Here is a 15,475-nt window from a genome sequence, read left to right as displayed (position 1 = left end):
TTCACCCCAGGCTATTTTTAAAATTCATTTGTCTGCACTCCAGCAAAAAGGAAGGCACAAATATATGCATGATCCATATCTAAAATTTTGATTTTTGAATTAGTTAGAAATACACTTCAATCTTTGTGGCAACTAATAAATGATTTGGGGAAATGGTGTTGTGATACTGGTCATTGAAATAGCCACAGTTTCATACCCTTCCTCTGCTAAGCAAGGCTTGAAATTAGACTTGCGGAGGAATTTTTGGCAAAGGAAAGAAGAGATAGCACACCATCTCCTTGCAGCAGAGTTTTAATGACTAACTTTTGTGTTCCTTTTCACTGCAATATATGTGCTTTTAATCACACTAATTATGAATTGCCCACTTGTGATCATGCAGCAAGTCAAGATGTGCAAAAAGAGCTACACAGAAGTTTACATAAAAAAATAATGCTGCTCTATCTATCTCATCCCATAAGGCACTAAGTGGGATGAACTACTGCTAGAGAAAGCAGAAGCCCTTCTCTTTCCCCAGGAAGCAAGAATCCCTTACTATGTATGAACACATTTGGTGTACTCTCTGTGAAAAAGTTCCCCCATAAAGAATTAGAATGTGTTTAAAACTGACACCTGCAAATGCTCATTTAGACAGACCTCTATGACCATTAATCCCTTGACCTTTGTAACCTCTGCATTACGTCAATATCATAACCCGTTGTTTTTCTGTGTAAGACTTTTAATGCTAATATCTTCTTCATTAAATATGAGAGAGAAAACAGGATTAGAAAGAAGCAGTTCTCCATTCCTAATGTATCTGCGTTTAAATGCTTACCTAAAACCTCAGGGTAACATCTACTACGGAAAATAAAAATATGCAAAGTCTGAATCTACAATCTGTGTGTAGCAGTTACTAGGGGGAAGTGAGGCTTCATGTTTACATGGCTGGTGTAATCAAGGGCTTTACTGAGTGAAAGATGGGGCAAGCAATCAAAATATTTTTGAAATGGTCTTTGAGACCTCCATCTCCTTCCTAACAAACCCAGTACTTCTCACATCACCTCTGCATCCATCCTGCACCACTGCCATGGCTGGGACCCCTCTCTGAAGGGACACATGGAGTCTTGGGCTGCATTTGGACACAGCACCAACAGCTCTCCTCAACAGAGATGGCAATGCTCTCCTCTGATGCTGGGGATTAGGTTTCTTTCCTTTTGTTCCTTTTTACTTCTAGAATTATTTTTCCCCATAACTTCCTAGGAAACACTAACAACTGGGTGCTGAAGAAAAACACAAAAAGCGGCCAATTCAGAAGGAGGGGGTTTACAATTTCCATTCCATGGGAGGCTCTTGCCTTCCTTAGCAGACACCTGTCTTTCAAACCAAGACAGATTTTGGTGCCAACCGTGAGGCACAAGGGCATTGAGAGAAAAAGGGTGAAAAGGAATAAAACAGTTCTTGAGCAACCTAATTTTTTGTGTGCTGGATATAGAAACCTCATTGGGTGGTGGTGGTGGCAGTGGTGGGAGAGAAACCCCAGACCAGACATTCCTGTTCCTTTTACCTTCCCAGAACTCTCAAAGAAAAACTGTAGGAGGATTTAGGATTACAGAAATAATATGAAGCAGCTGTAAAGCATCTCATTGTTCACAGGCCCTAAGTCAACTCTAGAAACTACAATGAATTTGGTCTTTTGATGAAACACAAACAACCAAGCTGGATTTTACATCATCAGGCAACACTGACAAAAAAGACAAAGTAGTTGGAGGTAAAACCATCCTCAGAAGCTCAGGGGCTCAACTGCATGCTCTTGACCTAGAGAATAGATTTTTACAGAACATGTAAAATTAGCATTCACTGCTGTTGTCACCTTATTGCAAAGCTCCCATACCTTCTTAGTGATTTCTCATGTGCAGTTCCTCACAGCACTGACTCCTTCACAGCACAGCCAACAGACTCCATCTCTCTCATGACCCAGCTAACCCACTCTTTTGTAGCACTCGTCTCCTTATTGGACACAGCTGTGGCCTGTTAAGGGCAGCCTGTTCCTAATCTTTGGTGATGAGTACAGCTGCAACTCCTCAGGTGTGAGACTACCTTCTGCACTATCTTTATTTTCTAACACTCCATCCCTCCACACACTGCCAGCAAGTGTAGAGCAGACACAATGCAAGGACACATCTCTACAGTTGACAAAACTTCATAGACAGCATCACGTCACCTGTCAGCATAGCCCCAGACCTGTGTCACCATCCCAATCCAGGCAAATGGAGGTTTGAGCTCTGCAACCAGAATGCAGCTCTGGCCCTGCTGATCTCTTTCACCTGCCATACACCAACACTTACCCTTGGCAACTCCCCTTTGCCAACCGTCTGCTCACACACAAAAAGCTGCAAACACATCTGTACACTTCCCTCTGTAGTTCCAATTTCTAGTGAGTGATGTTCCTGCCCTGGTCCCCAGTCCATAGCCATGGTTTCCTCTCCAGCCCCCAGGACCATCCACCCAATCTGAGCCTTCAGTTCAGACACTGCAGCACTGCAAACATTACCCAGATCCCATGTTCAGCCCAGCCACTGCACCATGGTTCATACCCAGATCCTTAGACCAGGGCTGGTATGCCCTGGACCTGGTTTTCTCTGGTTTGTTTCATATCCACCCCTTCTGCTTTCCAAAACTGTGATACAGGATCAAACCCCAAGTGAGAACAGCTTTCTGCAGTTGCTGCATGCTTCATCCACCCAAAGTGCCAAATCTGGCTGCAAATCAGAGAGCACATCTGATGGGTCCAATGTTCCACCAGAAGCAGATCAAGGGCTTAACTGAAGCAGCAAGGACTCCCCATAACAACAAACAATCTTCCTGTCCACACAGCCCTCTGTGTAAAACATCTGACAGCTGCTGAACAGCAGGTGACATATTGCATGATGGAGGTTGCCACTTTAATCCTGACTTATAAAAAAAGATCCATTATTACAGAATGTGGTGTAATAAGGCAAAGATAGTACAGCATAAAGCAAAAAAGTTATAAGCTTATTTTAGGATAAAAACAAAAGTGTAATGAAATAGCAAATTACTCATCAGCATTTGGAAAGGCAACTACTCCATATGTGTACAATATAAATAGTAAAAAAGAACAAAACACAATAAAAGCAACTAAGAGGAATAAGCCAAGACCTTTAGGAAACAGCATCTCTAGTTTCTTTGAAGAAAAAAAAAATCAAGTGAGCTTTATTGGGACTTTGAAACTACCCTGTAGTTCAAAGAGAACTGCAGTTCAGTTCTCTCCTCAGCATTCTCTCCAGTGGCTGCTTCACACCCAGGCAGCAATGGGAGCCCCAGGGAGGTGGCCCAGCACCCTCCCAGCCTCCTCACTGCTCTCTCTGGCCCTGGCTGTCAGGCTCCCGCCACTCACAAAGCCACCTCTGCACTGCCCCATTGTCCCCATCCTGAGCAGGACATCAGCCTCTTGTCCCCACATCCCCCCTGCCCCAGATGGTGCCTTTCTCCTTTGCCCTGCACAACCCACACTGGCCCCTGCATCTCAAAGGCTTTGGCCTTCAGGATTATTTCCCCCCAGATCAGTGACTCCAGCACAATGAAAAAAAGCACTTGTGATTTATCAATCCAATCATTTTATTTTCACCTGTTAAGAGAACCCTCTGCCTACCAGCAGAGTTCAACATAGATGGGCAGACAGACTTGAATACAATTAAATACAGGAAAAATTGAACTATATACAACAAGACAGACATCTACTTAACATAAAGATTTTTTTCATTTTCTATGAGTTCTTGCCAATGTGAAATATTGCTGGAACTGAAATATATCAGACTTTTTTTTCCTCTGAAGAAAAAAGCACGCAATGAATTTCCATTTTTTTCCCATGTGCTGAGACATAATATCCTTTTTGAGATGCACAAAATTTGTGGCACTTCACAGGGTACACAAAAGCTAAAAACTCTTTGTTATAGTTTATGATATCTAAATTTTGATTAGATCTATTTATTGAGACGCTAACTCTAAAGTGGTATTTACATGGAGGAAGTTGTGCAAAATTATTTAAGCCATGGCTAGTAGACTGTGAAAGATGCACGGTTAAGTGACTTGACTCACCCTCATCCTCAGTAGTAATCCCTTAAATCCTCTTCTGATCCTTCCTTTCACACAGCAGCCACCCCAGGAAAACCAGCCATAATTTATTCTTTCTTTGTTAAGCTACTGGGACAAAGTAGCTTCTGTGACCCTTGCGGGTCTCTACAGTTTTAATGTTGGGCTGCTTCTCCTGACACAATTAATATTTTAAGCATCAACTCTGCTTTTTGGGACCCAACTGCAGCCATCAGTGTCACTGCAGTATCCTGAGACAGCTGTAGTCCTTGCTTGTTTATCTTACCCATGGGAGCACACAGCAACCACCTGTGTGTAACTTTGTAGGAGTCACCCTACTGCCACAACACAGAAACTGCATATTCCTGCTAACAGCACTGAACCAAAGCCACTCCAGACCAGGGGGTGAAGGTGCTGCATTTCTTCAGGCAGCCTTTATGTAACAAAGCTCTCTATTTCTATATCCAGAAACATCCTAATTAAAAAAAAAAAAAAAGTCAACTTTACTTTGAGCTGCAAGGCAGCTTGAGACAGCTAATTTAGAAGAGCTGCTTTAATTAAAGGTTTCCTACAGATAAGGACAGGTTAGCAGTGACACCTGTGATACCAACATTAACTAAACACACCCTTCAGTTGTGCTGCACCAGGGCACAGAATGGTTCTTAGAATGGTTTCTATAAGCAACCAACTCCAGAGAAGTTTAATTCTGGAGGAACCTCCAGGTTTAATTCTGGAGGTTCTCATGGATGCACCTACCACAGCTGTGGATCACAACCCCCTGATTTTAATAATCTTGCCCACATCAACCTGTTTGTATCAGCTCACCCTGGACTCGAGATCAGTTCGGACATTTTAGCTGTAAGTTTAAAATAGACATTTAGAACTCACTCCTGGGGAAAAAGTGACTGGATAAGAGTGCATAAACTGGTGTATTCCTGCCTTCTCAACTAGAGGAATTGTCTTTTCTAGGAGATATATCTGACTTCTTTTCTAAAACTGCATTTCAAAAAAACTGGACAACCCTCAGGGCAAAGGGAGAATTAACTTTTCTCTAACTGGCTGTCAACATTGTTACCAAATACTTTTTAAAGCCTCCACTCAAAAATGGCAGGACAGTAATTTAATTTTCAGTGCTATTCACCAGGCTACAACCAGTCAGGTGTCAGTGTAACAACCAGTGAGAACAGCAAAGAGAACACACTGAATTTAAAGCATTACACTGGGAACAGCTGATACAGTAAGAAGATCTGTAGATATTTTGGTATTCAGCATACAGATGAATTTGCTTCTTTACTTTCATCACTAGGAAGCCTAGAGAAGACTGTATTATTGATAATTATTAGGACAGTGTTACAGCACAAGTAAACCCAAGAGACCATCTCATTGTGTGAGAAAATAAATTCAGTGTTGGGATTAAAATGCAGGAATTCTTGGCAGCTGAAACAATCAAAGAATTATTTTCACATTGTACATGCTGCAGTGTGTCTATGTATCTGGGATCTCATGGAGTTCATAAAAACATTTGCATGTTCATGTCTGCTGCTCAAAACACTTGACTGCTGATTAACAGCAGGTCACTTTATTGCATAAACCTTGTCAATTTAAGACTGATTTATGAAAAAACCACCCTTCAGTGCAGTACTCACTCTACTAGGGCAAAGATGATATGCAAGAAAGCAAGAGTCATGAGCTTCTTACAGGATGAAAAAAAGCATAATGCAATGGTGAATTGCTAATCTGTGTTCTGAAAGGAAACTATTCCATACCTGTATGTGAAGGTAGGAATAATTAGCAGAGTAAGAAAAAACAAAATATTCACACTCCCTTATTTAAGCATTAAAAAAAGTAGAAGGAAATGGATTAACTGCTTCCTTCCTGGTCTAGGTTGATGATCTAGTTTAGACAGTCACTGATGTAGCATGATAGCCAGGAACATAACAAGAAGCAATTTGGACCATAAAAAAGCTGTCTAGATATGTTCAAGTTGGTCTCCAAAAAAACCAGTTTTATTTGGATTTGTGCACAACCTGCTGCTCTTTAAATCTTCAGAGCACTGAAAATATAACATTTCCCCCAAAATCCAGTTGAGTCTGTCCTGAGAAATAAAAGTACTCATATATAAATGGGATGATACTGTCTGTGAGTGAGTTTCTTCCTGCAAGTTGGGCAAGAGTTGGCATTCCTAAGGGAATCACGGAGGCACTGACTGCAGAAGACATGGCCACATTTTGTTGACACAATCAGTCGTCCACTTTGCACAATCTGGAAAAAAAGAAACCACAACAGGCATTAGAAGTAAAGAATTCAACTTTGCTGGTCTACTGCCATCACACAAACATGATTTAGAATATCTGGAATTGTCCTTTATTCTTAGAATAATAAGGAACTTGAAGATCTTTCGGTGCCATCCTGCCAAGGGTTCCTCCCTCTACCCCCACTAACAAGTAGTGACTTAGACTGATAAGTTATTAGGAGCTTCAAGGCAAGCTGTGCTTCAAGCCAGCTCTCTGTAACATCCCACAGCAGCCAAATGAGCCCCCTGTGCCCCTCTCTCCCTCACACAGCATATAAAGGATGACAGCATGTGGGTCCTTACCTCTGAGTAGACATCCATGCAAATTGGACAGCTAACAGTACCAGACGGCCTTGTGTACAGAGAACAGAAGAAGAAAAAACATGCAGCCATTAATTTCACTGCACACCAAGGGTTACCCACACAAAATGTCACGGCACCATCTGAGTGCACCATGGTCCATTTCTTTTCAAGACTCCTGTGTACCTTTAACTCCTCTGTTTGTGGCATGCAATAACAAGACTGGGTCTCTCTGTCCTGAAGGAAAGGTTTTCCCCAGGGGGAAGATGCACTAAGTCACCCTGGTCTAGCACAAGAACTCACAGCAGTCTCTCTGCTCTGTTCAGCACTAATCTCCAACAGGCCATCAGTGACAGCTCTGTAACAAAAGCACCGAGCTCTGCCTTGGAAATGAGTCATTCTAGAAAGGGAACAGGCTGTCAGAAGTTCCAAAATCCCCTGCTCTAATTTAGCAACAGCCCAGTAACATAGGCACTTCAAGAACTCCTCCTTATAAAATGTAGGTCAGGAACACAGTGACACAAGGAAATACTCAAATTTCCAGTTCCAAGGTGGAAAGACCAACTCAGTGTCTGTTACTGAGCTGTGGTTACAGACGAGCCTCTGCTGCCTTCAGCCTCCAGGAGAGCAGTACTGCACACACAGTCAGCAACAGACACAGCCCGGCTGCCTAGGGAACATGGCCCAGCCCAAGGGCTGAATAATAGCAGCTAGCAGAAACAAAAAGAGCTTCCTGACACTTTTCTTTACAAACTAATCTCTAGTTTAAACCTTCAGAACTCTTTACCTAAACATTTGGCTTTCTTATGTCGCTGCCCATGCTGAACCACAGCTTGTAATTTATTAATCAAACAGGCATAGAAAGCATGAGATGGTCTTTATCCCATTATCTTCAATCTAAGCAGGAAGCACTACTAACATCTACCCCAGCAGACCTTGCCATACCCCACATTCATCTTTTTAAGGCTGAATACAAAGCTGTAGATCTGTTTTGGGCTGGCTTTTCATCCTAAAGTGAAAACGGTATCATCTGACCATTGTACAACATGGGATGTCATACTCATTAAAAGAGGGAACTAAGAAAGCCAAGGCTTCAAAGGAAGTCAGGTGATGACAAATACAACTCAGTCCTGTCTGCCTCAAAAGAAGCACAACTCCATGTTTGGCAGCTCATGAGGTGTACGTACTTTGAACTTGCAGTTTCCTCTTCCAGTGGTCCCAGTTCTCGAGCTGCTTTATCAGCCACGTACACGTCGTTATCTCTGGTTTCATCTTCATCATCACTGCTCAGCACACAGCTGTCTGCCTGTCTCTGGCTTCTTAGTCTCAGATTTCTCCTCTGTCGTTGGTTCTCTGTAATTTAGTTTTGTTAAGTTAGCTATACTATTATCTCCCTCCCTGAGACTATCCCTGAAATGCAAGATTAGACCATATTCAGCTGCATTAAAAGCAATCTTAAACTAGTTTCTAAATATTAAGGCTGAACATGTCAAGACATTGTGAATATTCTACTACATACTGACACAAATCATTTGATCTCTTCACCCTACAAACAGCTAAAACTTAATCTTGAAGATCCTCAGTGTCACACATTCCAGGAAATTACACTACCTGTGAATTAGTCTCCCCTATAAAGGGAAGACACTTCTCCCAATTCTTACTGACAGAAACTGCTACAATCCTATGTTGAGGAACTGCAACAACTGCTGTGATCTGGAAGAGAGAGGACTGAGCACAAGTTTATCTCTGCAACTCCAGTATCCATGTAGAAATAATCAAGCTACTAAACAATAAGACAACACAAAAAGTCACAAAATTAAAACACTTCCTGCCTAAGTGCTCAGTTACAACTTTTATTGCAGGCGTTTTTCACTTACTCTTGCTTCATTCAGAGCACAGGACAGATTACATTCTAGATAAGTAGCTGACAACACATAATGCATCTCCAATAATGTAGTTAGACTACATCTGAAAGATGTAAAAGATGAACTTCTTTAGACCTGTAACTATTTTAACATCTAAAGTAGAAAAAAAAGTTAATATTTCTCACTGCAAAATTTGAGGCATGTTAGACTAGTGCATACTATGAGCACAAATCACCTTCTCTAGTTCCTTTACTGGAATACAGGCTAAAACAAATCTGACTTTTTTTTTTCATTCACAACCAATATGCTAGTTCTAATTAAACTTATTGTCAACTTGGGGCTTAAAGAAATTCTGTCTTTAGAAAATAAGAAAAAGTATTTAGAGCAGCTTTTGATATATTTCATTTCAGATACTTTCTACAAGCTCTGATACTGACTATCAAGCAGAGACTGGATTCATCCTCTAAGGCACTGGCCAGATGTTCTAGCAATGTCCTTGGCTGACCTTTTGCAGTTTCAATAAATGCTGCTCAAATTAATTGAAAAAGGCAAACAAAAAATAATAATTATTACATTTAGGAGAATTCCATTATCAATTTTAAAATGTCAACTCACCTTCAACAATCTTGCATCAATACATATGGGAGAGGAGAGAAAAGAAAATACAATTAGACTTTGTTGCGCACCCCTGGTCTTACATACAAAGACCAGCTAGGCACAGCAGTTCCAACAAAACAAGCCAAGAATGATAGGCTATTACTCTTATTTTGATTAGGACTATTAAAAGCAGTATATTAAATGCTTCACTGTAAACAACTATGTGGATGCTGATGGTTCTGCTCCCACTGCTCCAATGGGGTAGCAACAGAAGCAACTTGGGAACCACCTGAATGCACTCCTTCCTGCTCCCCCCTTTCAGTTCCATGGTTTAGTTTCAGGTGATGCTTTCCCTCTTTCTCCTCAAACAGGCCAGTTCAGCACTGGTGTCCATAAACATGCCATATTATGGCAGCTGCTGAAGAAAAGAAACCCATCCCCCAGCCTGCTCTTGGTGGAACTGGAGCAGGGTAAGTGCAAATTCTGTTGTTAAGTTTGAGGCCCTTCCTTTGCAAAGGCTCAGGAATAACCCCAGCAAGAAACACTCCCTATGCTATTCCTGTTGCTTGCTTCTGCTCGGCACAGCAGCTGTGGCATCCTAAAACTGAGGGGATAAACAACACTGCCAGCTCGATCAAAGACTATTCTAGCTTTCAAAAGAGCAGAAAAAAAATTAAGGTGTTTTAAAGACTTCTGGGAGTATTAACCTGAACTTATTTTACTCACTCTTCTTTCTCTTGGCTTTTTCTTCAAATCATTGGCCTAGGGGGGGTATTATAAAAAACTCTTCACCAAGAGTTGTCAAGCACTGCAAGGGGCTGCCCAGGTCAGCCCTGTGGCATTGGCTTGAAATCACCCCGGAGGTATTTCCAACACAGACAGATGTGGTGCTTACAGATAAGGCCCAGTTGTGGACCTGGTGGTGCTGAGTGAATGGTTGGACTTGATGATGTTAGAGGTCCCTTCCAACCCAAACAATTCTATGATTCTACCTTTGATATATCTAAAAAAAATTCAACTATCAACTGCATCTCTAGGTTACATTATTTATGACTGATGTATATAAACTCCAGGTTCTGGAGCAAAAAGTTAGTTTATACTACCCTATCACTGCAAGTACACCTCCAGAGCAGCTTCTTTATTCTCTGTAACACAGGACCTTCAGGCCCTGAAAAGCCAAATCTGAATTTAAAACTTACCCTTTAAAGTCAGATTCTATCAGGCAACACATGAGAAAACTAATTTGACTACAATATTTAGGTAAGTGTGCTATTCACTACTTACCACAATGGAATCATTGTGAGTTAGATCAACGACTACAGGATCAGAAGATTCACATGTGAGATCTACTACTTCTTCACCAGCTGAAAAACAAAGTTAGAATCAAGGTCAAAGACTGCAGAGGAGGAAAGTTGCCTGCCACTATGTAACAGCCTAAGATTCAACCATCTCCTGTCCATCTTCTCTTCAGGAATGAGTCCAACATTTCACTCAAGCTTTGCCCTCAGCAACTCCCAGACAGCTTTACCAGCCCTGTCTTCAGCAAGCTGAAATGCAAAAGAGCAGCTAAACTTCTCACACAGTTCTGTCAGATGACAACAGCAACAGACAACTCATCTGACAGGAGAATGCTTATCACACAGAAATGTAACATGAATCATACAGGATATAATAGCACTGTGCTGTGCACATTCCCTTGAGGGATTGGGCACAATTAATAATAAAAAGTTTTCCTTATCTTCTTCAGACCTGGGAGTTTCAAAATTTAGCTTGCCACTCTGTGTAGTGGAAGCTGCTGAAACACCCATCTTATCTAAATAGACATGCAGATGTTTGAGCAGCTCTTGAGGACTTTTCCTGTGCAACTCATCTATCACTAGTGACAAATGCATTGTAGCTCAGTAACAAACCAAACCAGTTTTCAGTAGGCTTGTTATTTAGCCATGCCATGCCTTTCAGTAGACTTGTTATTTAGCCATGTGTGCCACTAGGCACTTCCTAAAATCATGTTTCCCTTATTCTCCACTAAACAGCCTAGAAACTGGCAAAAATACATGTTCAGCTGTACCCAAACCCTGCAGAAGCACTTTCTGTTCTTATCACTTCAAAAAAAAGCTTACCACTTTCTTCAAGTTCTATTGGCTCTGCTTCTGAAGCCATTTCAGCAGTGGAAGCCATGAGCCTGCTTCTTTTTCGAGCTTGCCTAGAATTACCTGTTCCTCCACGGCGCTTCCGTTGAGTCTAAGAGAGAACAAAGACTTAGCATTTTCTGTGCAAGCAGTATTAACATAGCCCTCAATTTTGCAACACCAATGAAAGCACATACAGGTACAGAAAACACTCCTGGAATGGCTGCAATAGTCATCAATAGGTGGTATGGCTTATTCTTACCTGAATCGATTCCAGCAAGGATAAAAATATCAGCCCAGATCCAGATCTCTTACCAGCTGCCTCACCAAGAAAAAGCCTATCATGATGGTTTGCAAATGAGAAACTAGTTCACAGTTTATTGGGTTTTGCTGACATTGTGAGCATTTCTGTACTACTGCTAGCACCTAGAGTGATTAAAAATCTGAATGTACACGAAGATTCAATATACTTGTGTTCCTGTGTATTCGCTAGAAACTCTTAAAATAGTTTGCAGAAATACAATGGAAAACATGTTTCAAGAATCAGGTTTGGACTGAGTAGCAAAGTACTTACTGTGCTCATAGTGCTTCTTGATCTAAAACCACTGAAGAAGAGGTACAAACACCAAAAAAGTAATGGCAAGGAAGCTATAGCTATAATTCCCTTAGATTCCTTCAGGTAGCTCACTGATAAAAACTCCAGGTTTCTGAAGATTAGAGGATGATGCTTTTCCAAACCTATCAAAGAGAAGAGAGAAGGTTACCTGTCTGCAATGCTTGTACTCTCCAATCCCCCCTGCTCCCAGATTCCCATTACTGAGCCACCAGTTTCTGCCCGAAGCCAGAGGGGAGGGAAGTCCCCAAGTTCAGCATGTGAGCCTCAGACACCTGCAGCTGGGCCTGAAGCCTCAGTCATTCTCACCCGTGAACTAAACACCTGGAAAAGTGAGTTTGACAGCAACCTAGAAGAATATTAACAAATGCCAACGACATGGAACTGAAAAGCAACTGACTGATACTCAAGGCAATGTCTGTGGGCAGGAACCAGTGGAATTTTGTCATAAACAGCCATCTTCAGAGAATATAAACTCCAGATGAACTGCTTTCTTCTCCGACCCTCTCCAGATTCCAACAGCTGGGACCCGAACAGCTTGAGAGGAATTTAAAGCAAGTGAAGCAGACAAATTTCAGTTTCAAAATCTTGGCTAACATGCAGGACAATCTGAGCTCCCTGTAGCTGCTGTGTTACCTGCACATGTGCACACCCAGCTACCTGCCAAGGGAGAGAGCTCAAAAGCATAAAGGCAGCTCTGAGTGACTGACAGGCAGTGAAGGTCCCATCCCGGAGCCTGCCTGTGCTACAGTTACCACCTGGCCAACACACAGCGGGGGGGGCTGGGTGTGGTAGAGGGACCAGAACAGCTCTGTCTTGAGGTGACTGCACACTCTGCTACCCCTGTTGTCTGCTCTGTGCTCAGATATAGAGCAGAGTCCTGCAGCTTCAAGTTAGAGCTGAGGAGGGGAGGGAAGTAGTGGAATTATTGTGGTGCCTGTGTTCAAAAACAGAGCTAAGCGTCTGGGGGTCTCTCCCAGCTTTCTTTCTCTAGAGAGAGAGAGAGAGAGAGAGACAGACAGAGTTGTTCCTTGGGGTTTTTTTAGCTAGCCTCTTTTTCATGAGCTGAGGCAGTAAGCTTTTTCCTGGGACTGTGGCTTCTTCTTCTGGAACTGTTCAGTTTTTCTCCAGTCCGAAGCACTAGGACATCAGCCAGGGCCCGCCACTGCTGAGCCACACCTGCAGAAAGGACTCTGGATCTGCCATCTCTGCAGAGCAGTGACAGGTTTCATTATTGAACAGTATTCACTCCTTTTTTCATGCCTGTGAGCAATCTGACTGTTAAATAAACAGGGGGTTTTGCACTTTGGAGAAAGGAATTCCTTTTGAACCTGCGGGAACCTGTGGGGGAGGGGTTGCTCAAACCAAACCTGTCAGAGCAGACAGCCTTTCAGGACGTTTCCTCCTAAATTTGTCCAGAACTGGGCACTATTTTAAACAAGAACTGCTGAACTGTCTCCAGAGCTGACTGATTTTTGCCACAAAGAGCAGCACACACTGTGTAGCCTACTCCCAGATAGGGAAACATGAACACACAGTGGGATGGAACAGCACTGCTAGTCAATCCTAGCCTTCAATTAAAGACTGATCTTTTTCTGCTTTAACTCACTCCATTTCCTAAATCACTTTTTTAAGAGACCTGTTAACACCGAACTGTGACATTATTTAAAAAAAACATTACAGCTTGAGAAAAATGCTTACACTCAATTTGATGCTTATTATGAAGCCCAAAGCTGTATTTATGTATAGTTGTAAGCAACACAATACACCACTCATCAATTTTCTCACATTTTTTCATTTTAAAACCAGCACAAAAGGCAAAATGAAAGTCAATAGACTTAATGCTTAGTGAATCCATGGGCATAATAGATCTCATTTTTTGAACTATTATGTGTAACACCCTCTCCCGTTTTTTTTATAGAAATCTAAACTGACATGTTCAGCTTTCCTGGTAGATAAGAACTAGTCTCATGTTGTCACCTGGGATGTTGAAGACTCAGGCTGCCAGAGAAGGCAGACTGGCTTCAGGCTCTTGCTGCCTCAATGCAGGACTCACCCATGCAATCATTTCCATAACATTTTGTGTCCAGGTAATGAGAATTCTCTTTTAACACTTCATCCCACTGTTCTTAAGGTCTAGATTTCATTTCACTTGTTCAGAAAGAAAGCTTCTCTGTGAGCCTTATCAACATTCTTGGGAAGATACTATTTTATCACTTTACTGAGTTTCTGGGATAGAAGACAAGAACTCTTAAAACCAGACCATGACTAATGCTGCAATCATACAAAAACCCAACCAAAGAAAAACCAGAAAAACAGCGAGACTGTTCTGTGAGCACATTTCCTAGGTGCTATACAAGCTCCTACTTCAATATGATCGTTATTCATGGATTTGGAGGTTTTAGGAGACCAGGGGAAGAGAGAGGGGAAGGAGGAGACAGAGCACAAGGGATAAGGGAGGGAGGCAAGGGAGAGAACCATCCCTAAACCTTACATATCTTCTCTTTCAAAATAATTGCTTCAAGAAAAGCTACTATCTTCATTGACCAGCTACAAATGAAATTAAAAATTACTTAGGTAAACCAGTTTTCTGCACACAGCAAGAGGATGAGCAAGAGTGAGCAACACATGAGGTACATTAACAAGTTAAGCCATCAGATAATTTGTAAGTTTTACTTCATCAAGAAAGCCAAGACACGGTTTCCTCACTTCTCCTCAGATATTGAATTGGAAAAAACACCTGGTCATTAAAAAGCTGGGAAATGTTAGTTGGTGCACACACCTGAGAAATATAAAGAAATGAACTTGATATAAGCTTATTTTAAATTACAAGTTGTCAGAACTGCTTTTAAATAGACTCTTTCAGAACAACAACTTCGACATGTCTGCACTGCTGAAAGGCAGCAAAAAATAAACCTATTGTATTCATCAGGCAGCACGGGTCTGAACGGAAAATACCCAGAAGGTTTCACAAGACCTGGTGCTTTTCAGACTCAATACTGAGTACAGCCCAGTGCAATGGTTTGTTAACCAAGTATACTTAGAAAGGTTAAAAATATTGCAGGGAACACCTGTGATGACTCCAAACAGAAGTTTGCACAGATTCTTTCTGGCTGTGAGTGGCTTAAATGCCAAAGAAGAACTGTAACAGAAGAAAAAATGAAGCCAACCAACTTAAATTTTAAAGTTATAGTGAAAACTGAAGTAACACACAATAGAAGACCTGTTAAGACCATCCTATCCACTTTAAATACTCACACTCATTCTTTATCAAGACACAAAACCCCAGATTATTTACAGGATTACTGTAATGTTTGTGAACATAGGATTGCTGTGAAATGTCTGACAGGATCTCGTGTCAACCCTCACTTGCAGTGGAGGACAGAATCACCTTTTGACAAAAGTGACAGAGCACACTGCTGCTATTTAAATGGTTTAATTTCAGAATCTTAGAACACTGACCACTGGGTTTCTTTATGATTAATGCAGACAGTACCTATAAGGCACAGATGTTCCAGCTGCCAATGGCTCAATACCTCTTCAGAAGCTGCTTCTGAAGAATTAAGTTGAGAATAGACAGCCACAGGGAAGC

General features: G+C 41.7%; 1 protein-coding gene across 1 annotated transcript; it reads right to left on the bottom strand.

Moving 5' to 3' along the window:
- Positions 1-4,810: 4,810 nt before the first annotated feature.
- RNF4 (ring finger protein 4) lies at positions 4,811-11,930 on the bottom strand. The gene is made up of 7 exons (XM_054295623.1): positions 11,845-11,930; positions 11,262-11,382; positions 10,426-10,505; positions 9,160-9,169; positions 7,867-8,032; positions 6,683-6,731; positions 4,811-6,348 (listed from the first exon to the last, which is right to left on the bottom strand). Exons 1-7 carry the CDS (start codon positions 11,851-11,853, stop codon positions 6,199-6,201), a joined length of 585 nt encoding a protein of 194 aa, XP_054151598.1. The 5' UTR covers positions 11,854-11,930; the 3' UTR covers positions 4,811-6,198.
- Between the last annotated feature and the right edge of the window lie 3,545 nt (positions 11,931-15,475).

The sequence above is a fragment of the Melozone crissalis genome, unplaced genomic scaffold (genome assembly GCF_028551555.1).
Source record: "Melozone crissalis strain CALT ecotype California unplaced genomic scaffold, PUWL_Pcris_2 ptg000006l_1, whole genome shotgun sequence".
NCBI lineage: Eukaryota > Metazoa > Chordata > Aves > Passeriformes > Passerellidae > Melozone > Melozone crissalis.
This window is presented reverse-complemented; position numbering and strand designations above follow the sequence as displayed.

What these genes read in the sequence shown, in the direction of transcription:
- RNF4 (XM_054295623.1), bottom strand. An exon ending in GAGGAAACTGCAAGTTCAAA is followed by an intron (nt 6,732 to 7,866) that starts GTACGTACACCT and finishes TCTGTACACAAG; the next exon opens with GCCGTCTGGTACTGTTAGCT. An exon ending in GCATGGATGTCTACTCAGAG is followed by an intron (nt 6,349 to 6,682) that starts GTAAGGACCCAC and finishes CTTTTTTTCCAG; the next exon opens with ATTGTGCAAAGTGGACGACT.